The 24,185-nt window shown below is 43.7% G+C and overlaps 2 protein-coding genes across 3 annotated transcripts in view; one reads left to right on the top strand and one right to left on the bottom strand.

The window, feature by feature from the left end:
- Positions 1-581, top strand: part of PCCA (propionyl-CoA carboxylase alpha subunit) — a 340,260-nt gene extending 339,679 nt beyond the window's left edge. The window contains exon 25 of one of the 2 annotated variants that reach the window (XM_018576625.1): positions 366-581. In XM_018576625.1, coding sequence (XP_018432127.1) covers positions 366-427 — 62 coding nt within the window. In that variant the 3' untranslated portion in view covers positions 428-581. Of the gene's footprint in view, positions 1-358 lie in introns of both variants that reach the window. The other variant, XM_018576624.1, reaches the window with a different exon arrangement.
- A 4,920-nt stretch (positions 582-5,501) lies between these two features.
- GGACT (gamma-glutamylamine cyclotransferase) lies at positions 5,502-14,800 on the bottom strand. The gene is made up of 2 exons (XM_018576611.1): positions 14,795-14,800; positions 5,502-6,078 (listed from the first exon to the last, which is right to left on the bottom strand). Exon 2 carries the CDS (start codon positions 6,067-6,069, stop codon positions 5,602-5,604), a length of 468 nt encoding a protein of 155 aa, XP_018432113.1. The 5' UTR covers positions 6,070-6,078; positions 14,795-14,800; the 3' UTR covers positions 5,502-5,601.
- Between the last annotated feature and the right edge of the window lie 9,385 nt (positions 14,801-24,185).

Here is a 24,185-nt window from a genome sequence, read left to right on the forward strand (position 1 = left end):
GAGTAGATTTCACAGCAATCTATAATAGGGCTGCAGTTGAAACCATTTTATTTCCGGGTTGCAACACTAGAAAATGTGGAAAAGACCAAGAGAGGTGAATGCTTGTAAAAAGTGATATTTAAAAAAAAAGTTTTTATAATCACTATTTCCACTTAGCAAAGCAGATAATTTGAATGAAACTTCAATCTCTGAATATTGCTCGGCCTTTCTATGCGTTATTCCTGTTAAATCTCCCATTCTGGAAAGGTGTCCACAGCTGTGTATTATGTATAAGAGCTAATCATCTGAATTCCACAGTACTGGCTAAACTGATTTATCTGTGCTTAATGTATCTAAATTATTGTAATGTTTTGAACAGGTAGCAGCTGTGCATTGCAAGCCCGGCGAAACCGTAGGAGAGGGAGATCTACTGGTGCAGCTGGAATAAATCCCATTCACTACAAGACTCCAATTGATGCTTTATACGTGATTTCCCATCAACTGTCACATATTCATGTTTTGAAATGACATATCTACAAAACAGATTTTATACAATTATATTTATTGCAAATTCAGGTGTGATAAATAAACATGATTACGAAATTCTCTATTACAATGGCTTATGTGTGTTATATCATCACAATACTTTCCAATGTGACTTCCAACATTTACAGTTTCCGAGAACTCTTCAGAATACTACTTGTTAATACTGTTAATGCTTCTTTTAGATTTTCTTGTCTCATAGGGAATGGAAATGTAACAAATTGTCAGATTTGTGAAAATGGCCTTGTCTAACATACATTGTAACACCTTTTTAGTAATATGTATTTAAATATGCAATGCTTAAGCTTTAGTGTGGATCCAGTGCTTAGTGAAAAGTACATTGAACAGTAGGGTGTTGCTGCAAGGTGTTCTAATCTTAAAGTGAACATTTTGTAGAGAGAAAAAAAAACAAAACAATCCTCGTAAGTTTATATGTTGCAAGGATAATGGCAAATGTCACTACTCCCTGCTGTTTGGTACAAACTCACACCTGCATTCCTTTCCTTCTTCCTGTGTGCTATATATGCCTTTTAGTCACATGAGTAGTGCCCGAGTTAGCATTAAAAAAGAAGAAAAAAACGAAGTTTCCAGGGCAGGACTTGAAATTAAGACACTGCCCACCTAAAACAGGACACACAAGACTCATCCTTAACCCCTTCGTGACTGGAGACGTACACTGTACATCCGTCACAAAGTGCCTATATGACTGGCCAGGTACACTGTACGTGACAAGTTATTTAAGGCTCTGTAATGCTGGTAACAGCTGATTCTCAGCGCTTACCAGTCATTAATGAATGTCTCAGTATTGAGGCATTCTTTAATGAAATAGTTAAGCTTTTATAAAAGCTTCTTTCTTTCATTAATGAAAGAATGAAGCCGTTACATACAAATACGGGAGTGCTAAATAGCGATCCCGTATTTGACAGCTGAAAATAGCAGAGAGGTAGCAGAGTGACACCTCTCTGCTATTCGTTTTGACAGCTCGATAGCCCGATGTTTATGATACATTTTAGGCGCAGGAATATTACAATGTATCACTTCTGATCATCTAGGCGCGATCAAAGAACTTTAGTGAGATCTGAATCTGACATGCTGTCAGGATCAGTCTCTAAGGTTATTATTAGCTGTTCCTAAGTTTGGAGCAGCCTAATAATAGCCAAAAATTAAAAAAGTTAATTTATCAAGCAGTCATAGTGACTGCTTGATATAAACTGACAAAAAAAGTTTTGTTTTACAAAGTGTAAAAAAAATAAAGTGTAAATCAAAATTAGGAAAATAAAATTATATATAAATATATTTTTTATACTATCATTATTATAAAAAATTTCTACAAAATAAATAAATAATCAAAACTTGTGAAAAAATTGTTTTTTTCCTCATTTCTTTATATTTTATTTTAAGTGAGTCGTTAGGGCTATCTAATTATATCAAACATGTGTACCTATCTGTTCTCTAAAAAACAATATATAATATGTGTGAGTACATTTAGAAAGAAAGTATATTACAGCCGTGGAAGAATCACACAGCAAAAATGTAAAAAGTGTGTGAGTCATTTATGAACAGAAACTGAAAACTAGCTCAGTCACGAAGGGGTTAAATAAAGAAATGCCTGTTAATGAAGGTAAAGTGAAACATATTGAAATAATATGATTGTACTAAAAACGCACATACAGGGTGGAAATACCGTGTTGTCCTGGAAGATTCATAGAAATTAAGTTGCCAGCTAACTTACTTTTCCCCAGTCATCTTCCAGAACATCACTGAAGAGAATAAGGTGAGAAATCAAACTTGCTTGCCCAACCCTTCTGCCAAATGCCTGGTGTTGAGTGTTTCCAAACCGGTGACATGGCTGCATCTAACTTTGGACATTTGGTCCATGACTTAGAGAAAACAAAAGACTAGAAGGGAGAAAAGGAACTATTCATGTTCCTTCTATGGAGCCTTGATAGAATCTTTCAATGTATCGTAAATAGGAAGTACATTTCTTTTTCTTGCAGTCCTCTAGATAAATCGCTGATTGAATTCTTTACAAATGTCTAAAATGCCCTGAACTGTTTTTACGAGTTTTTCTGTTTTATCTGACATTTCCCCTGTGGAAGAATTATCCCCTTCAGCTTCTTTAGGGGCATCTGACATATCTTTGGAAATCTCTGTGATAATGCTACCATCCTGCATGGGCGAAGAAGTCAGAGAGGGATTGGACTGACCTGCAGAAGAAGTCACAGCAAAAATCTTGTAATAAGAATCTAAAAAACTAAGTGGAGGACATCTCTTCTCTCATAGAATTGATCAATCCCTTAAAGAGACTTATGGATTCCTTTGCCATCAATTTATTAACACATAATTGCCAGAATGATTTATTTCAAGATCCTGATAATACAAGAACCACATTATTTGCTTCTGGGCCTTTCAGGCTGGGGATCAGCAGGGTATTGGTTTTTTATCTGTATGGGCTTTGATCTGAAAAACAGCACCAATGAGATATTAATATTGCCCCAAGAGAATCCACAAAAGAGGAGACCCTCACACCCAGCTGCTTAGTAAAACAATGGAGAACCACTGTGCCCCTACCCTGTGTACCACAAGTGAAGGGGAAATGCATAAACAGGCATTTCTGCTTATCTTGGATCCAGTAGCGGGGTGATCCACCAGAGCAGAAGTGCGGTCTTTCACACCTGGTGTAGCCTGTTCTTTCATGTTGCCTGCAAGAGCTGGACCATGCTGTCCCTTAGTGGTCCTGTCCATTAGTTTACCCTTGTGGCAACTGTAAGCCACCAATGCCTGACAGAAGTTACAATTTTGCTATGTACCTTCCACCCCACTGGGGGTGGAAATGCATCACTAAAGCAAAAATGTATTTGGCACCCATCTATTCTAGTGGTATGTTCCTCAAGGAGGACCTGCCAGAAAGCACCGGTATACAACATGGCCCAGGAACCCCGTACACTGCAAGAACTGCAGTGACTTTGGCCACTTTCTCTGGAGTCTGGATGTGGTGGGGGGTGCAACTAGGTAACTAAAACAAAATAGACACAGTTGCCTCTCCAATAAAGGAAGAAAACCTCAGGGGGGAAAATGAAAGTTTATTTTCCTCAAAATAAAAGGTAATGAGAACTCTCTCAGCAGATATAAGGCAACTTTGTAAAGTAACCACAACCTGGAGCTTCTCTGTGAAAACAAATACATTTAGGCCGCAGATACACTGGTGATTTTTAGTGGTTAAAACACGATTCTAAAATTGCTAGTTATTACTACAGATAATGATTGCTAAACAGATAGAACAATTGGCAAAACTGGAGTATAATACTTGCTACATTTAAAATTTTGAAGTGTGTAAATGTAACTATCTTCCAGACTCAGTTCTGTCACACTCCTTTACTTGAAAAACGCTGAGACATGTATGCCATGTATACTTTTGTGGGAAACATGCTTTTTTTATTCACAGATTTTAAGTCTGTATCTGTATTGACAGTTTGGGTGTATGCAGGTGTGAAATATAGTAGCATTCTAATGGAACATAAATACAACTGTTTCTTGACCCCTAGTGCAATGCAGATACTAAGGAATGTTTTATAATCTGGCATCTCTGCAATTTGGTCCTAGTTGTCAGATTTATTGGATATTCCAGAAAAAAAGGCAACAAGCAGCAGATAAAGTTGGAAAGTGGGTACAGAGACCAAACATTAACTGAACAGTAGAACAGAAATGACCTAGCTGTCTATTAATTTGGAATATTTAGTAATCTCTCATATTTGTTAGATGCCACTTAATTACAGGGACATGTCACTGCAGCAGTCAAATGCTTTAGATAAAAGCCTAACAATCTGTGTTTTGTTGGCAATAGAAGAAAACCACAAATGCCACTAAAAAAAAGGGTGAAACTTAAAGGAGAACTATGAGGCGAGTGAAAATCATTTGGCCTCGTAGTTCTAGCAGACCTGTGACAATGAGACTGTCACAGGTCGGCTCAATAGATCGGGAAGGGAGCGAACACATACCGTCGCTCGCTCACTTCTCGATCATCTCCCTGCCCGATCCTCCAGCGCTGACTGGCGGAACGGACGGGGGAAGGGGTCGGGTACAGTTGGCTCTGCCTCTAAATAGGCAGAGCCAGCTGTCACTCACGCAGCTGGGTGGATCCAGACAGTAATGTCGGGATCCGTCCCGGCTGCGGCGTCTCAGTATACCGTGAGTTGTAGCTTGCGGTATACTGAGCTTTGAGTGACGGGAGGACGCTAGTTTAAGTCCTCCCGTTACCCGTAGGAGAACTATGGGGAAAAACACTGACCCCATAGTTCTCCTTTAATGTGTGCTAGTGTTGAAATCAGAATAATCAATTAACCTTTACAACTCTATTTATCTATTTTGTTACACTGGGAATAAGCTATATACAAAATAAGGTTATTGAGAGAAAAGAAACCTGACAGAGTTATTTCACAAAAGGGTGAAGAGTTTGGAGAAGGCAGAAGAAGTGAACAATCTAGGACAAAATAGATGTATGGAAAAATTCTCCAATTCACCTCACTTTCCTGTTCAGCTATGTTGTCCTACATTGTTCACTTCTTCTGCCTTCTCCAAACTCTTCACCCTGCTGTGAATAACCCTGTTAGTTTCATGTACAGTTAACTGCTAGTGGATATCGCACGTATCCCATATAGGACGCCAGTGCACAGTATAAAATTACTGAAACTGTTGTTTTCTTTTTAAAACATCTATTATTCGTTGGATGTGAGAAGCTCATAAATTCTAAGCAAATAGGCTTTCCACTTACAAATGGTTTATTCATTTCTATCATAAAATCGCATACATTGAGGATTTTGTTTGCTAAATACCACCATTGGTTTTGACAGTTGCTGTGACTTTCCAAGGACTACAATGGCAACAGGCTGATAAAGACCACAGAAGCATTCTACAATTCGTCTAAAATTTTTGGGTTCACACAATGTATGAAGATAGTAGAAGCCGAATGACTTAAATAGTACTGAAATATGTATCTCAAATATGAATTATTTCATCAGAATATCTTTTCATTGCAGTGTATTAGAGGTAGAATTTCCTGCGTGAATAAGGCCACATTTATTATCTGTCCAGATGACTAATGAAAAGCAGGCCATGTGTCCCATAGGAATCATAACAGTCATGGTAAGTTAGACTAAGCCACTTTGGCTTGTAGCTCGTTGTGCTGTAGACAAAACACTCGATGGTGTTAGCAGCTGGTCTCTCCTCAGGTGAGTCATCTTTACCTTCCCACTCCAATATTTCAATCCTCTTAATGGTGCGTTGGTACATGTCTGGGCAGCATTCAAATTCATCCAGGAATTGTAGCATCTGGTCATCAACCAAATAGATTTCTCCAGCAATATGACGACCTGTTCCAGGTATTTCCAAGAGGAATGGAATGTTGCCTTCCTCCGCAATGACCAATGGATACTTGTCCACAGTCTGGCCCCTGCCTTTAAAGAATGCTTTTCCAAGCTTAGGATCTGTCATAATGTGGTAGTTTGGTTGTCCTTTTTTAAGGGTTCCATACACAAAGATATTATGCATGACTTCTTCCTGTGAAAAAAATGACCGAAAACACAGATCTTTATTTAAAATACAGTAGATGGTAGGATATGTTATTAACCACTTCAAGACCAGGTGTTTAGACCCCCTTCCTGGCCAGGCCATTTTTCAGTATTCAGCGCTGCAGTACTTTGACTGATGTTTATTCCGTCATGCAACGCTGTACTGAAATGAATTTTATACAATTTTTTGGGGACAGATAGAGCTTTCCTTTGGTGGTATTTAAACACCACTTATTTTTTATTATAATTAGGAAAAATGATAGAAAATTTTGGGAAAAAAAAGTTTTTTTTTACATTATGTTAGGAAACATTTATTATTACCTAGTTTTTTGGTAAAATATAAAAGATCGGGTCACGTCGGGTAAATAGACACCAAACATGTCAAGCTTTAAAATTGCGCGCACCCGCGAAATCGCAGAAAACTACCATACCCAAAATTGGCCATGGGCGACGCTTTAAAAGCTTTTACCGCTCATCAGTTTAGTGTCATCAGTGATTGATGGCCCTAGAATTATTGCTCTCACTCCGACGTTCGCGGCGATATGTAACATGTGCGGCGTAATGGGCGCAATCGGCTTTTTTGCACGTATGCGCCCCGACGCATGTTTGCATGCGTGTATGTATGGGTGGGGACTTAAAAAAAAAAATGTTTTTTTCTTTATTCTTTTTTATGGTGTAACTTTAAATTTGGGGGGGGAACTTAAATTTTTTAGCGCGCGCGGGGGGGACGTGTCTGAGCGGACTTCTAAAGACGCCCGCTCAGATCTAGAGAGCTCGGGCCGGCCGTTTTTTTACTACAGCCGGCCCGGAGGTGGTTAATGAAACAGACTCGGCCTATATTCCCTAAAACAATCTCGAACATGACCCATTTTTCCAAAAGAGGTTTCAGTTTTGTTGAGAAAAAAAAAATCATATGCTGGTCACCGACCTAAAGTGTAAGCATTTTTGTACACCTTATTGCAGGTTGCCATTGTGCCTTACTACTATTGCTATAGCTAGAAGAGTCAATTTTTAGGAGTGTACATAAAATAAATGGTCCATGAGAAGATGATATCTTAGTCACTATGGAAGCCGGACTGAATAAGTATATGGTATCCCACCACCATAGTCTCCAACAGTTATAAGTTGTTGCTAAATTCAACCTCTTACCATCTCTCCATACCTTACTTTTAGGCCCACATGGGCTTTAGCTTGTATAGCAAGCTTTTAAAAGCAATTATCAAAGCTTTCAGCAGGCTTCGGACAGCTTTCTGAAATTCTAGAAACAACTTTCAGCTCGTTTGGGGATGATCAAATCATTATGGTAGTGCTGGATGTCACTTTATAAAAACTGCCAGCAGACTTTTAGTAGATTTTAAGCACAACTGAAGGTTCCTGAAAGCATGCTAAGGGTTTGCTCAAAGAATTAAAAATAAAAAGCTGCCTGAAAGCTTTGCAATTGCTTTGTAACAGCTTGCTATCCATGGTGCTCTTATACAAGCTAAAGCATGTTCATATAAGGCTTTGAAAGCCAGATGTATCCTCTTTTCTTTTCATTAAAGGACACCGCAGATATTTAAATTCCTGACCATTGGGTTATAGAGCCTTTTTCAGAAGTAGGTCACCAGGCAAAAAATCAAAAGCACAGCCTAGGAATGAGTGCTATGATTGTCCCTGCATCGCCCTGTTGGAGGGTCATCTAACCTGGATTCAGCTGGACAACACCATGGCAGTAGTGTATATCATTTATCTAGGTGGCCTTGCTGCAACAAGAGCAGTAGAAAGAATCCTTCCAGCTTTGCCCACTGTTGGCAGGCAGACTTCTGCCATCACAGCATGATTCAGGGGACTGGGCCCTATATCCAGAAGTGTTCCAGAACCTATGGCACAGTTGGGGGTCACCAGAAGTGGACCTTCTACTGCACAGGTTCTGAAGGTACTCTGGGCAAGTTGTCTCCAAGTACAGGATCTTTATCTGCACCCTTTTTCATCTGAAACTTTTTCCATGTCTGCTCTGCTGGATCGAGATGGAGGGCATTGCAGTGATCCTCGTGATTCCTGATAGGCCCAGACGGCTGTGATACTCTGACTAGCTAAATTACTGGTGGATGCTTTGTGAGCTCTCCCCACTAGATTTTTGATCTCATGGACTGCTTTACTTTCTGGCTTTTCAGTCACTGCCTTTAACGGCATGGCTGTTGAAGCCCCAGTCCTAGGAGACAGAGGTCTCTCTGAATGGTAATTCTTGTGCTCTGAGCATTAGGTAGTCTACTTTCCACAAAGGTCCGCCTTTGCACATGGATAGAATGCTTTGCTGGGCTCCATATCAACTATTGCACATGAGTACCATCTGAGGTACATCCCAGTTCTTGAGATCTAATTCAAAGTCCGCTAGCTTTCTATTCCTTGATAGGCGTTTGTATAGAGGGTCACCTGTGTAGTTCTTCCTGTACAGTTTCCTGTGACTGTTGAATTGAGTATGTTTGCTTTTTTTTTTTTTAGTTGCCTCAGCTCCTTTTAACCTGTTGGGAAATTCTGCTTTTCCACTTTATTCTCTGTCAGTGGGTGCAATCCCTCTGCGAGGCACGTTTTCTGTCTTGTAAGAATGTAAGAATTCTCTCTGGTCCTAAACAGGGATAGAGTGGTTTTGAGGCCCAATGTCTTCTTTCCTAATGTGGTTTCAGCTTTTCTGACGTCTCCAGGTGGAACTAACACTTGCACTTTTCTTTATGTCTGTAGAAAACTGCTTTGGAGGAAGTTCCATATTCTGTTCACAGATCATGTGTCCTATAAGGGGTATTGTACCTTTCCTGTCTTAGGGCAGTTGCTTTGTTTGCCCATCCCTCGGTAGAAACTGCTTTAGGATGTCCCATTGGTCAGAAATGCAAGCTCTCCGCTGAGTCCTTCAATGAACAGAAGAGAAAATAGTATTTTTGTACTGCTTGTGTGTGAGTTGCCCCTAGCAGATGGCGGCTTTGGCCACTGTCAGGGGGTTACCTATAGGCTGCACTTTTTTTTGTGTCCTACTTATGATGAGTGGCACTAGAACCCAATGATCAGAGATTGAAAACCTCCAGTGTCCTTCAATGCATGCAGTGGAAAGGATTTTACATATACAGTATATAAAATATGTATATATGTTTTTATACAAGTATAAGATGTATATAGGATCTCTTTTGACAGTTCAGGCTCTTGCACCAGTGCCTTTCTTTTTATTATCTGAATGCATGTATCAGGTAAATACCTAGTAAATAGTTTTCCAAAAAGATATTTGACCTATATTTACATATGTGAAATACATTGTGTTTGGTAATCATATATACTAGTTCTACCTTTTTTTTTTAAATTTGTAGATGTTGATCATTTAAGATATCCAAAAATAGAGCACTATAATCTTTTTACATGTCTAAGAAATTGCTGCTGTATAATAGCCAAACATCGTGTGTTGTGAGGTGCATATTTCATATTTGCAATTTCCTGACACAGTAGAGTTCAAATCTAAACATGGAAGCTTCTGTTACTTGGATAACAAAGAACCTTCTGCTTCTTCTCTTTTATTAACAGAATCCTTACTTTTATAGTTAAATGTTCAGTAATCAACACTTGTACTCGAGGAAGAAACTTGCCCCAGAAGGAACTGCAAAAGGGTCAAAGGTGAACACTAAAACACGCAATTAATTCTCATAAGAGGATTAAGCCACTCATGTTCACTCTGAATCAGAAAAATGAATTGTGAATACATTGTTCAAATCCAAGAATTTAGATGTCAAGACCAATAACTGTGAAATGGAGGAAGTGAGCACACAGGAGAACCAAGCACAGGAAACTAATAAAAGCCTCACATCACAGGCAATACTGATGAACGTTAATGCATCCAATTAACCAGAGCAAATGCTTCAGTGACGTCAACTGTTGAACAGCAGTCAGCTTACTATTTTATAGCTATATATACATTGAAACACATCAGACCTTTCCAGTGCATGGTCAGTCCAGCAGCGTATTATAGTAAACGATAGGGATGCAGGGAAGAACAAATGGAAATAATCCATTGCAGAATGCAGTTATGTAACCTGAAGGTCAACTACACTTTTGTTTTAGAAATCAATATTGTACTAAGCCTGGCATGCTTATTAGAGCCTCTATAGAAATGCTAGACCTTTTTTCACACCCAATAATATTTGGTCATGATCTGCTTAACTTGTTCCTCCATGTGGCCACCATTTTGGTTAATTTTAGCAACAAGTACACAGGAATTACTATCCAGTCTTCTACAAGTCCCAACATTCAACACACCTCAAACAACATATTCCCACCCTCTACATCTGTTCCCCTCATGTGTTAGCCAATTGGTTGAAACATGTACATTAACAAGATCTTTCTTGCTTACTAGGAATTGTCAACTTCAACTGAGTGTGTAATGCCAACATATCCAGCAATTGACTAAGTGGTGGGCAGGGTGAACAGTGGGTAGAGGGTTGGAACAAGTTTCCTTATGTGCTCTTTGTATTACTTTAAAGAAGAACTCTGGCCAACATTTTTATTGACTCTTGCAGTGGGGCTACCCCTGGACTGCATGGGTTAACTGCTCATTTTTGTCTTGGGACTAAAATAAAAAATGTTAAGCCCATCCGATCCTCGGAGCCAGCTTGCTCTTAGACTGGTCCTTCCAGTGTCTCTCCCCTTCCAATGAAGCATTCTAACTATTCTCAAGTTATCACGTCCATTTAAATGTATAGGGGACAAGAGGATGCTGAGGGACATCATTGCAGCAGAGGAGAGGGGCTGGGGGGAGCGTTGTGACAGCTGGCTGCCCCCCAGTTTCGGGTGAGTATAACTTTTCTTTATTTTAGTCTCTAGACACAAATGAGCGGTTAACCCTTGCACTGCAGGGTTAGCCCCACTGCAAGGGGTAATAAAATGTTGCCCCTAGAGTTCTGCTTTAAGGACAAGTTTACTTTAAAAAATAAATGACACTCCCCATTTGATGCTACAGCAAGATCCATAGTAGAAGAACCAAAAAAGAAAAGAATTTAAAAATAAAGCGTGAAAGATATAATGCAGAGAAAACCAGAATGGAGGTGCAATGTCGAGCAATCTGTTCAACAGGTTGGAGCCATTGCAATTAATATTTTCCTTCACCTGCTTGATTTCTGGTTCTGGTATTTGCAGCTACACAAAGCACGTGTTTGATCTCTTGATTAGCACAGAGTAAAGGAGGCAATCCGCAGGCCCAGGCACATTCTGTGCAATCCTCAACTTGATCTTTGGCATGCACCCCACCATTTCAGAATGCGGGATCACTTGTTAAAGCTAAACTCTGGGCTGGAGAAAAAGGTAAAGTGCAACTAAAGCCAAGTGCCCTGCACCCTCTGCAATGCCTACTCATGTTGTAGGCTCCATTCCCTCCTGAGCGGTTTTCCGTGGGTATTTGGCCCTACGGAACCGCACTAAACATAAAAAACAATGCATTGCAATGGGCACTGTTCAGACTATTGCGGCGGCCGCGCGGTATGAAACTGGACATCATGCAAAATAGTACAAGGATAATTTTATGAGCAGATTCTGCATGTCCCGGCTATAGTAATAGCTGTAAACGTGTGGAATCCATGTGTATGTTAACGTTTGCGTGGTTGTCCGTGCAAAAAGCTTGTATGAGGTCCCGGGATGTGCGCCCCCTCCGCGGCTCCCCCCCTCCCGCTGGTCCCGGGCTCCGCTGTGCCCGGTGCGAGCCCAGGACCAGCATACTGCCTCTGTCACAGGGTATCAGAGGGAGGTCGGTACACGAGCTCCCTCCGGTCCCCTCTCCTCTGCAAGAATGCGGAAGTGTTGTATATTACTTCACTTCCGCATTCTTGTGTCACTCTCCAGCTTCAGAAGCCTAGGGGGTTCCTAGGTGACATTAGGGGTCTTGGAGACCCCTGATGTCTCCATAAAGAGGACCTGTCACATATTTTGCTATCACATGAGGGGGTTTTCTTAGCCTCTTATGTGATAGCAATACAGTTAAGTGGGGGGGGAAAAAAATGTAAGTTTCCCGCCCAAAATTGTAAAGTTACAAATAAAAAAGAATTAATTTATTTTTTTTAAAGTCCCCCCCATACATACACGCATGCAAACAGGCGTCGGTGCGAAAACGACGATTTCGCCCATTACGCCGCACATGTTACATATCGTTGCGACCGTCGGAATAAGAGCAATCATTTTAGGGCCATCAATCACTGATAACATTAAACTGATGAGCGGTAAAAGCTTTTAAAGCGTCGACTATGGCCAATTTTGGGTATGGTAGTGTTTTGTGATTTTGCAGGTGCGCGCAATTTGAAAGCTTGACATGTTTGGTGTCTATTTACCCGACGTGACCCCCGTCTTTTATATTTTACCAAAAATATGGGTAATAATCATTGTTTCCTAATATAATGAAAAAAATAATTAAATAATAATTTAAATAATTTTTCCTTAATAAAGTAAAAAATAAAACCCCCAGTGGTGATTAAATACCACCAAAAGAAAGCTCTATCTGTCCCCCAAAAATGGTATAAAATTCATTTCAGTACAGCGTTGCATGACGGAATAAACGTCAGTCAAAGTACCGCAGCGCTGAATACTGAAAAATGGCCTGGCCAGGACGGGGGTCTAAACACCCCGGTCAGCAAGTGGTTAAACAAAAGAAAAAACATCTGGAAGGGGATGGTACAAGGAAAAAGCTCTGTTACAATGTGCACAACTTATTTTGATGGCATCAGTTTGTAACAAAGTCCACGTCGCATGCTAGGCTTCCCTGAGAACACTGCAGCATGATATGCTGGAGTAGTATGTGGAGGCCCTGGGCAAGTATCCTTGGCATATAGAACCCATGGACTCTAGCAGCCATGGGCATGAAAGGGCAGCAATGGAGCAGACAAAATCTAGAGCAGTTGTCCACGGCAACCAATCGGCTGTCTTTAGTTTGTTCAGTTAAGCTTTGAAAATGAAAGAGAGCTGATTGGTTGCCATGGGCAACTGTTCCAGATTTTGTCTGCTCCCGTTTTGATTAATTCCCCTCACTGAGTGTTTACCTGCATTTAGAGAAAATACAGAGGCAGATTAGATACTCTGAATGTGTAAACGCACATACATTTAACAGTTTAACACATAAACAGTTTGTTTATACTTCCCAGATCATTTCTCCTACATTTAGATAAACCAAACGCAGGAGGCTAATGTGAATGTGGTCTTAGAGAAGCACGTTAGCCCTCATTCAGACAACAGTCGTGGGTGGGTGTGTGTGTGTGTGTGTGTGTGTGTATTTTCAGGTGTTTTTCAGCTTTGAGTGCTTTTGTCAGGCTGCATTCACACATAGTGTTTGCGGCCCCTGCACAGAAGACCGTGCGGGATGAAAACGCTAATGTTTTTCAATCTGTGCAGAACGTGTGTAATCCACTGGATTGCAAAACAAATGGCAAACGCACTCATCAATTTGTTACCAGCTTTCCAGCAAGGTGCACATGGAAGGGCTTAATACAGTACAGCAGCAAAAAGTTCCCCAGCACACTCACCACCCAGCATGTAAAAAAACTTGTCTCACCACTAAAGTTAATAACAGAGGTTTGGATACACGTCTTCTGCAGAAAATGTGACAGCCGCACAGCCGCGCCAAGGCACCTCTTATAGTGCGGTCCTAACTCTAAACTATTGCTCCAATGCAATCCAATGGGGCAAAGGGTCCTGCTGTCGCGGGTCGTGTGTCGCTACAGCAGGACCCTTTTTGGAGCGGATTTAGCCGCAATTCAAGCTTGCTCAATGCGAGCTTGAACGCGACATTGCGCGGCAAATCTCGCGATGTCGTGCAATATGCAAATCGCGCGACAAACGCGCGATTTGCATATCGCGCAGTGGGAACGGGGCCTAGGGCTTCGTTCACACTGACCACTTGTGTTTTTATGCACAGATCTGTCTGCAAAATCTGTCAGGATGGAAGCTTTGTTTATACTTCCAGACGCTTACAATTACACGCATGAAACAGTGCATTTGCATGCCATTTGAAGTTAAAATCAATTCCTGGACGCTCCTTTCTTCTAACTGCAGCTAAACTGCAGAGAAAAGCATCTAAACACAAGGAGGGGATTTATCAAAACTGGAGCAGACAAAATCTGGAGCAGTTGCCTATGGCAACCAATCAGCTTCTCTCTTCAGTTTCTTCAGTTAAGATTTGAAAATTAAAGAGACGCTGATTGGTCGCCAGGTGCAGCTGCTCCAGATTTGATACATTTCCCTCTAGGTGTGACTAGATCCATTAGAAATCATTAGGTGCGTATATACCGGTATTTAGAAAACCATTTAAACGCCTCTAATCGCACCCAGTGTGAATGGAGCCTTACTGTTATTTTAGCTCCCTAGGCACAATAAGCACTTAACCCTTGTAGTGCTGGGGTAGCCCCACTGCAAGGGTTAAGATTTGATTTGCCCGGAGTTCTGCTTCAAAGTGTGCCTGCTTCTTCTTCTTCTCTTGCAATCTATCCAGACACCAGAATGTCATGGAGCAGGGTCCCTGGTCACGTGTCTCCTCATCCTGTGCCCGGGAAGAATGTATACATATCTGAGAGCAGATAGCAATGCGCATGTGCACCTCATACTGTCTCACCCCCTTCTATGAACTGCTTTATAATAGTATCCCCCAGCCGTTCCCCGACCCCTCCCTCTATCTGCCTGCTCTTCTCACACACTTCTTCATTCCCGAACACACTCACCACCCGCAGAGAGAGACCAGCTCAGCTGCCGTGTAGACTAAGAAGTGTATGAGCCGAGCACTCTTTCCTCGCCTCCTGCACTCTGAGGCCACGCCCCGTCACATGATCTCCCTGTTCAGAGGTCACTGTTCTGGACCTGAGTCCTGCCAGCTTGGCTCACTAATGGCCCCAGTAACTCATTTACAGACACTAAGACACTTCTCTTCTCACACACTATAAATATATATTATTCAGAGAAAAGATACAGCTCCCCTCTGAACTTTTATTTCTCATTTTTTTTTATTAAACAAATTCCACCAAAAGAAGCAATTCCATTTCTGTAACATGACACGGCAGTGTAGCTGCTGACAATGGGAAGGTCCCCTGTGGGTACACTGCAAGGATTGTAAAGGCTAAGGGTGCCCACACACCTTACGATTATCGTACGATAATCGCGGGAAATCCCGCGATCGTACGATGTTCCTAAGGTGTGTGGAAGCCGTGCGACCTCTACTACTGTAAGGTCGCACGACTTTAAACTTACTGACATGTTTGAAAACCCGCCGAGCATCGTACGATGTTCGGCGGGTTTGTGGCATGTCTTAGGGTGCCCACACACCTTACGATTATCGTACGATAATCGCGGGAAATCCCGCGATCGTACGATGTTCGTAAGGTGTGTGGAAGCCGTGTGACCTCTACTACTGTAAGGTCGCACGACTTTAAACTTACGGACATGTTTGAAAACCCGCCGAGCATCGTACGATGTTCGGCGGGTTTGTGGCATGTCCGTACGATAACAGCCGCACGGGCCGGTGTGCGCAAGCGCACACTGCCCGTTCGGCATTGCGGTCATCGGAAGCCCGCCCCTCAGGGGGCGTGGCTTGCGATCATCGCAAGTACGATCTGCCTATGCAACATAGGCAGATCGTACGTTTTTTTAAGTACCTTACAACCATCGCAAGACAAAAGTCTTGCGATGGTTGTAATGTGTGTGCCCAGCCTTAGGCTACTTTTCTGACCACTCAAATTTAGTGTGCAACATGAAGGGCTTGTTCACACCGAATGTGGTGCGTTCCAGAGCGGTAGCTGCTGTCCCTCACAAAACTTCCCCTGCGTTCTGGGGCGGGAGGGGGCAAGGCGGTGCATTGAATTCAATGGTACCACTTCCACAGTGCGATCGGACGTGTGGCAAAACTTTGCCTGCATTCTGTTCCACTGCAAAAGCAAAAAAATAGAGCAAGCAGCATTTTTTGCGTTGGCAGTGGAACAGAATGCAGGCAAAGTTTTGCCGCACGTCCGATCGCACTGTGGGCGTGGAAGTGGTACCATTGAATTAAATGCACTGCAACGCCCTCTCCCGCCCCAGAACGCAAGGGGAAGGTTTGTAAGCTACTGCTCTGGAACGCACCACATTCAGTGTGAACAAGCATGAAATGTGGTTACACACCCCAAATGACCCCCCTCTTACCAGGATTCAGTATACATTTAAAATTCACACAAGAAAATATCGTGCCAATACGTTTTTTTTTAGCAAGCAAGCACTGGTGATCTCAGATAAATCACCAACCTCATAGCCATGCACATGAAAAGTGCCGCACTACAGTTCAAATGCCACAGATCAGTAAGTGCGTATAAGGGATTGTATGCACACCTCTGATGGAGTCGGTGTGACGTAACGCGCGTAGGGTGGAGCTGGTGACACAGAGAGGTAGGAGGCGCATCCTAGTACTGCCAGTGCTTCACCCAAGGATAGGAGCAGTCTTTTAGCTGCCTCCATCCTTGGTTACCATTCTCTGTTATTCATGTGAGGAGCTTTTTAATAATATCTTTATTCATTTTATTTTTAAATAAAGGGATCTTTTGCAAAACACACTGTCCACTGTCAAACTCCTACAGGGGAATTTATCAAAACTGGAGCAGACAGAATCTGGAGCAGTTGGCAACCAATCAGCTTCTGTCTTCAGTTTGTTCAGTTAAGGTTTGAAAATGAAAGAGAGAAGCTGATTGGTTGCCATGCACAGCTGCTCCAGATTTTGTCTGCTCCAGATATGATAAATTCCCCTCAAGGTATCTGGTTATCTGGTGGTTGACAACAATATTAAGCCTGATGAAGGGGCCCCGTGCGCCCCCGAAAGCGCTTGTTTTCATTTGACATGGTTCTCATTAAATGATCACATGGTTATCCTGAAAGGACTTTTAGTGTGCTGGTGACATGTCTTCAAGTGATTCATGCAACTAGCAGCGCCATCCGCAGTCATTGAGACCACCCTCTCTTGTCTTAAGGTGCCCATACACCTCCCGATTATCGTACGATAATCGCGGGTGATCCCGCGATCGTACAATAATCGGCAGGTGTTTTGGCAGCGTGCGACTGCTTCTACTGTAAGGTCGCGCGACTTTTGTCTTCCGAGCGCGCTGCAAAACCTGCCAAAAATCGTACGATTTTCAGCGGGTTGGTGGCGTGCTCGGAAGACGAATGCTGCACGGGCCACTTCACTGCCCGCTCAGCACTGCAATCATCGGATGATCGCAAGTACAATCTGCCTGTCCAAGATGGGCAGATCGTACAAAATTTTAATCACCTTACAACCATCGCACAACAAAAGTTGTGCAATGGTTGTAAGGTGTACGGGCAGCTTTAGGAGTATCCACTAAGGAGTGCAAGAGTCTCATACATTCAAATATCAGTGGAGTACAGGTCAGTGACATCCACATAGCCACATCATCCATTCACCGATTCATTCACCTCAGCAGAGGGACTCAGATCTCAGTGGAGTACAGGTCAGTGACATCCACATAGCCACATCCAGACTCAGAGTTGCTCCCCCACCCTGTCGAAGTTCTCCATTCAAAATTCCATCCAAACATCCAAGTGCCCCTCATGATCCATCACAGAGGTGAAGCTTCAAATCGCCTCATTCTCCAGTACTGCGTTATTAATTTAGGAGCAGTTTCTTTGTTCGCTTTTCTATTTTCCCGGCAGTGCCCCTTCTAATCTGTCATGGAGGAGAGACTTGAATTAAGTGATTTCAAGCCTCACCACCATGGTGGATCAGGAGGGGCACCACTGCACCAAAAGAAAAGAGCACCAAAGCAGGTCTAAGGACACTGATCCACCACGGAGGTCCGCTACAAAGGGATACATTATACAACAATGCAGAATACCATAAGCTATGGAGGACTACAAATCCCAGCAATACATTATACATCAATGCAGAATACCCCCATCTATAGAGGACTACAAATCCCAGCAATACATTATACGTCAATGCAGAACACCACCAGCTATGGAGGAATAAAAATCCCAGCAATACATTAGTCAGCAATGCTGAATACCATCGGCTATAGAGGACTACAAATCCCAGCAATACATTATACGGCAATGCAGAATAATCTGAAACTACATACTCTATGTTGCTCCGAGGGGGCGGCCTAAGGTCTCCAGGGTCTTAGCAGGGCTGCACATGGTCTCAGGTGGGCTGTTTGGAGTCTCACTAGGGCTGCGTGCGGTTTCACCAGAGCTGTGTGGGGTCTCACTAGGACTGTGCAGGAGGTGGGAATGAGGAGGAGGTGCGCCAGTGTTCTGTCAAAAGAGCCAATTCAGCAAAATCTCCAAATACATCGCTCCTGGGAGATTTGGAGGAATTGGCGTTACTGCGCATGCCCGACACCTTACGACTAAACCAGGAGGATTACTATACCACAGCTTAGCGCATACGTAAATAGCATTAATAACTCACATGTCGAGTTCTTCAACACCTGTGAGTGCGCAAGTGCGTGTAATGTTAGTATGCTGTTGGGCATGTGCTCTAACGCCAATTCGTCCAAATCTGCTGGCAAGTTACAGAAAACGGGCACACATCTCAGCTTTTACACCCCTAAGGCTCCATTTACACATTAGCGTTTTTCCACGCGCATCTGTCCGTGTGGAAATGCACTAAACACAAAAGGCAATGCATTTTAATGAAACCTGTTCACACCTGCATGTTCGTATGTGTGTACAAAAACGCACGAATGTGTGGAAAAGACGTGCGTATATTAAACTTTGTGCGTTTTTCATGTGTGCGTACCAACGCGTGAAAAACTGCGCTGAATTTCAAATGCCCAGGTATGAATGGAGCCTTAAGCGTTCCTAAGTGCTCCTGCTGACCTCCATATCAATACTTTGCCCTGTAGGGATGTGGGCATCCCTACCATCTCTCTGACATTACTGGTTGTCAGGCGCTGAGCAGGAATCCGGCAAGAGCATCCCAGGTTGTTAAGAGCTGAGAGCGGAGATGTGCATGGCCCTTAAATATCTCCCCACCCGGCTATTACCAACCAGGGACGCTCAGCCCAGGAAGCCTGCCGCCCCCCCATGTGACTTAAAGAGAAGCCGCCTGAGGCAATAGCCTCAGGCTGCCTTATTATAGGGATGGCCCTGCATCCACTGATCACTATTGCAATGCTTGGCAAGCTCCACTGAGAAGGAAAAAAAATAGACGCCCATTTTTTTCTTTTAATACTGTGTTTTCATGTATTGGTTTTAGGGATGCAACTATACCAATTCCGCTATCTGAATCGTACTCGTGAAAATGCCCTGATACTAAGCACCGAACCCGGCACTTTACATTTTTAAACGGAAGTGACTGCCTGAGTACCTGCATTTGCTGGGGACCTCGGCAACTTTCTTGTGAACCGCACGTTGCGGTTACAGTGCCGGACACACATTTCCTCCTTCTTCCTGGGGAACCCGCAAGACCCTCTGGACCCCGGGTGAGACACTGCAAAGCCTACTTAGACCCTGCACGGCCCTGGTGAGACCCTGCACAGTGCTCCTGAGATCCTACACAGCCCACCTGATACCCTCCACTGCCCCCCTGATACCCTCCACTGCCCCCCTGAGATCCTCCGCTGGAGACATCAGGGTGGTCCCCCAGAGCAGCACAGTGTATGAAGCTTCATATTATTTTGCATTGCTGTATAATGTATTGCTGGATTTGTAGTCCTCTATAGCCGGTGCCATTCAACATTGCTGTATATTGTATCACTGGGACTTGTAGTCCTCTATAGCTGATAATATTCTGCATTGCTGTATAATGTATTGCTGGGATGTGTAGTCTTCTATAGCTGGTTGCCATTCAACAACATTGCTGCATAATCTATTGCTGGGATTTGTAGTACCTCTACAGCTTGGAGTCTGGCAAAACTACCAGGGTTGCAGCAGTTGCAGTTGTGACCGGGCCCTGGCGCTCCACCGCTGTCCTAAAATCCTTAGTCTGTATTGTTTTAGAAAAACTGTCACATGACACTAAAAAAAAGTATCAGTAATTGGTATTAGCGAGTAATTGAGGAAAAGTATCGGTACTCGGTCTGGAAAAAATATTATTGTTGTATTCTTAATTATTTTTTTATTTTATTTTTTACAAAAACCTTTGTTGTAGATGAATATCTTTTCTGTTCTCAAGAAATAACACACAACCTGAAAAGCAGACTGTTTGCATTCGGGGGTTGTGCAACCATATGCAAACACATGTTTACACGGGTCTGGCATATACCCCCATACAGCCGTTGACCTCTATGGGAGTCTGTATGCAGAATATGTGGCTCCCTGGCAGGGAAAATACTCCAACTAAGTCCCCGTTCACACCTAAGCATTCACGTTCACACCTAAGCATTCACATTCACACCTAAGCATTGAAAAGCGTGCCAAACTCAAGGAAAAGAGCACACTTTGACGTGGATTCATGGAATGCATCAAAATGCGATTGCAGTGCCATTACTTGTTAATTGCACTCTAAACACGGCCTAGCAAATGTGCTTTTTTGTTCAAACGGACGCATGTCGTAGATTTTGCTACAAGGTACTTTTCCCATATTTGTTGTGCGTACGGCACCCATTGAAATCAATGGGGAATGCATGGCAAACGCAGGAAAAAAATTCCCATGAATGTGCAAAAACGAGCTTCGCCAGAATTAAGAGCGGATAATGGGTTTGTCATCCACACTGCACATTACTGGGAGTTTAAAGGAGAACTATGAGGTGAGTGCTTTTCACTCACCTCATAGTTCTAGCCGACCTGTGACAATGAGACTGTCACAGGTTGGCTCAGTAGATCGGGAGGTGAGCGAACACATACCGGTGTTTGTTCACTTCTCGAGACACTAAAAAAAAGTATCAGTAATTGGTATTAGCGAGTAATTGAGGAAAAGTATCGGTACTCGGTCTGGAAAAAATATTATTGTTGTATTCTTAATTATTTTTTTATTTTATTTTTTACAAAAACCTTTGTTGTAGATGAATATCTTTTCTGTTCTCAAGAAATAACACACAACCTGAAAAGCAGACTGTTTGCATTCGGGGGTTGTGCAACCATATGCAAACACATGTTTACACGGGTCTGGCATATACCCCCATACAGCCGTTGACCTCTATGGGAGTCTGTATGCAGAATATGTGGCTCCCTGGCAGGGAAAATACTCCAACTAAGTCCCCGTTCACACCTAAGCATTCACGTTCACACCTAAGCATTCACATTCACACCTAAGCATTGAAAAGCGTGCCAAACTCAAGGAAAAGAGCACACTTTGACGTGGATTCATGGAATGCATCAAAATGCGATTGCAGTGCCATTACTTGTTAATTGCACTCTAAACACGGCCTAGCAAATGTGCTTTTTTGTTCAAACGGACGCATGTCGTAGATTTTGCTACAAGGTACTTTTCCCATATTTGTTGTGCGTACGGCACCCATTGAAATCAATGGGGAATGCATGGCAAACGCAGGAAAAAAATTCCCATGAATGTGCAAAAACGAGCTTCGCCAGAATTAAGAGCGGATAATGGGTTTGTCATCCACACTGCACATTACTGGGAGTTTAAAGGAGAACTATGAGGTGAGTGCTTTTCACTCACCTCATAGTTCTAGCCGACCTGTGACAATGAGACTGTCACAGGTTGGCTCAGTAGATCGGGAGGTGAGCGAACACATACCGGTGTTTGTTCACTTCTCGATCCTGTCACTGCTTTCTGCCGTGACGGGGGAGGGGTGGATTCCCCCCTCCCCGCTCCGATCCGCCAGCGCTGACTGGTGGAACGGACAGGGGAGGGGGCGGGTACAGCTGGCTCTGCCTCTAGATAGGCAGAGCCAGCTGTCACTCACGCAGCTGTGCGGATCCCGTCATCTAAGTCGGGATCCGCTCCAGCTGCGGCATCTCAGTATACCGCGAGCTGTAGCTCGCGGTATACTGAGCTTAGGGTAACGGGAGGACGCTAGTTTATGTCCTCCGGTTACCCTAAGAAGAACTATGGGGAAAAGCCTTGACCCCATAGTTCTCCTTTAATTGCTGTGGAGTCCTCTGTGGATGCACTCACACATTGCACATTACTGTGTAGAACTTGTGGTCCAGGCGCAGTGTGAAGGATGGAGGGCCACAGACTGAAGTAAGGGTGGCCCAGTAACTGGCAATGTAAGCATTTACCGGGGCACTCTTTCTCCTGTCCAAGCCCCCCCAAGTGGTGGAATTTTAGGGCCCGGTCGAAGCTGCACCCACTGTGACCCTGGTAGTTCTGCCACTGTATAGAGGACTACAAATCCCGGCAATACATTATACAGCAATGCAGAATACCATCAGCTCTAGAGGACTACAAATCCCAGCAATACATTATACAGCAATGCAGAATACCATCATCTGTAGATAACTGGTTTCTGTGTCCCGTATTCTTGTCCTCAGTGCCAGGGAGCTCTGGGCCAGTCACTGGGCACAGGGCTCATGCCTGCTCCTCTGTCAGGGACCAGAACACCTGCAGGTGGCGCCGGAGCAGACCCTGCATTTCCAGTGCCCACCTGCAGGTGTCTCCAGGCAGCCAGGGGCTGTCAGGGACCTGCGCGCCTCCAGGTGGCACTGTGACTCTGGAACCAGGGCCTGCACTTCCAGGGCTCACCTGCAGGTGTGTGCAATTAAGCACCACCTGCTGATAATCTGGGAGGGTATTTAATCCCTCCCTGCAGTGAGCCTGGTGCCACAGTATTGTTGCCCTAACTTGAATCCTGAGTCCTGTCACCATTTCCTGATTCCTGTGACCTGACTCCTGTATCCTGGTGCCCCCTTGTACCCTGATCTTTGCCCCGTGGCTCCCCGTGTGTTGCCTTGCTCCCCAGATTTCACTTGCCCTGTTGTCTGTGTTTGTATTTGCATTCAGTTAGTTATTATTACTTGTTTGTGGTTACTTGTGGGTGTTGGTGGGGTTGTTTGTGTTTATATGATTTTGGTGTGTCTAATAAACTGCATGTTCATAAGCTCATTGGCAGTCTGATGTGGTCACACATTTGGTCCTCCCGTGTGGGTACCTGCATGCGGTATGGGGACACCCGCGCACGGTACCCTGACATCCTCATTGATGGGCTGCTCCTAGGTTTTCTTGAATGTGTTCCCGCATCCCCCTGCAATCCTCCTGCCACTACTAGCCTTGGGGGGCTCTCTACTGAGACAAATTAGGCTGCCGTGAGGCCCCAGCGTGGGCTGAGGTGACCAAATTTGCCTGACCAGAATGCAGCTCCTGCTATCGGGCAGAGTGGCGGTGGGAGCAGCACTTTTCTTGGGGGGAGGGGGGGGGTGCAATTGCCCCGTTTCTATTGGGTCTAATGTACTTTTTCTGGCGTTTGGCATTTTACAGCTTGTGACAAAACGCCCAGGTGTGAACAGGGGCCATTGAAATGAATGCGATTTCTTGCGTTGAGATTTTATTTTGCATTTATCTTTGAGTGTCAAAATGCCCAGGTGTGAACAGGGGCTCAGTCTGCAGCTGGCACAGCACTAGAGCCTACAGCAATCACATGGCCGGGCGGATGTCATTTCTGCCCCTGATTTAGAGTCTGCAGTTGCTACAGTGGAGCTGAACCTCCCACCTGCACCCAGCAGCACCTTGCCTGTCTATGCTTCAGATTGGCCTTGCACTTGCCCTTTCTCTCCAAATGTATCTTTACCTGCATCCATGGCTGCAGCCCACCATAATGTTGTGAGCCTCCAGCCAAAATGCAGTGCCTTTGCATTCATTCCCCATAGACTTCCGTGAGATCATCTTCTAAGCGTATTTTGCCTTGGGAGGTTGGCCCACAGATGCGTATAGGGTTTATCTGCATAAGATATCGTTTATATTTGGGGAGGAAGGATCACTGTAGATCAAGGGAGGGGCAAAAGGGATAAGTGCACCTAAAGTCAACTTATCCATTGAAGTGACTCTTTTACCAGCTGGAAAAAAGGAAACCTTTTAATACCTACCTGTCCCAATCTTTGCTCTCTTGAAGAATTACCACTGCTGAAAAATCTGCATCCAACACACTTTCAGGTGTGCTGAACGCCTGGTCCCAAACTGCGCACTGTGGCTTCACCTGCCGGCCCCTGCATCACTACTGTGTTTTGTTGTGATAT

This window comes from Nanorana parkeri, unplaced genomic scaffold (genome assembly GCF_000935625.1).
Source record: "Nanorana parkeri isolate BGI_ZX_2015 unplaced genomic scaffold, ASM93562v1 scaffold71, whole genome shotgun sequence".
NCBI classification, from domain to species: Eukaryota; Metazoa; Chordata; class Amphibia; order Anura; family Dicroglossidae; genus Nanorana; species Nanorana parkeri.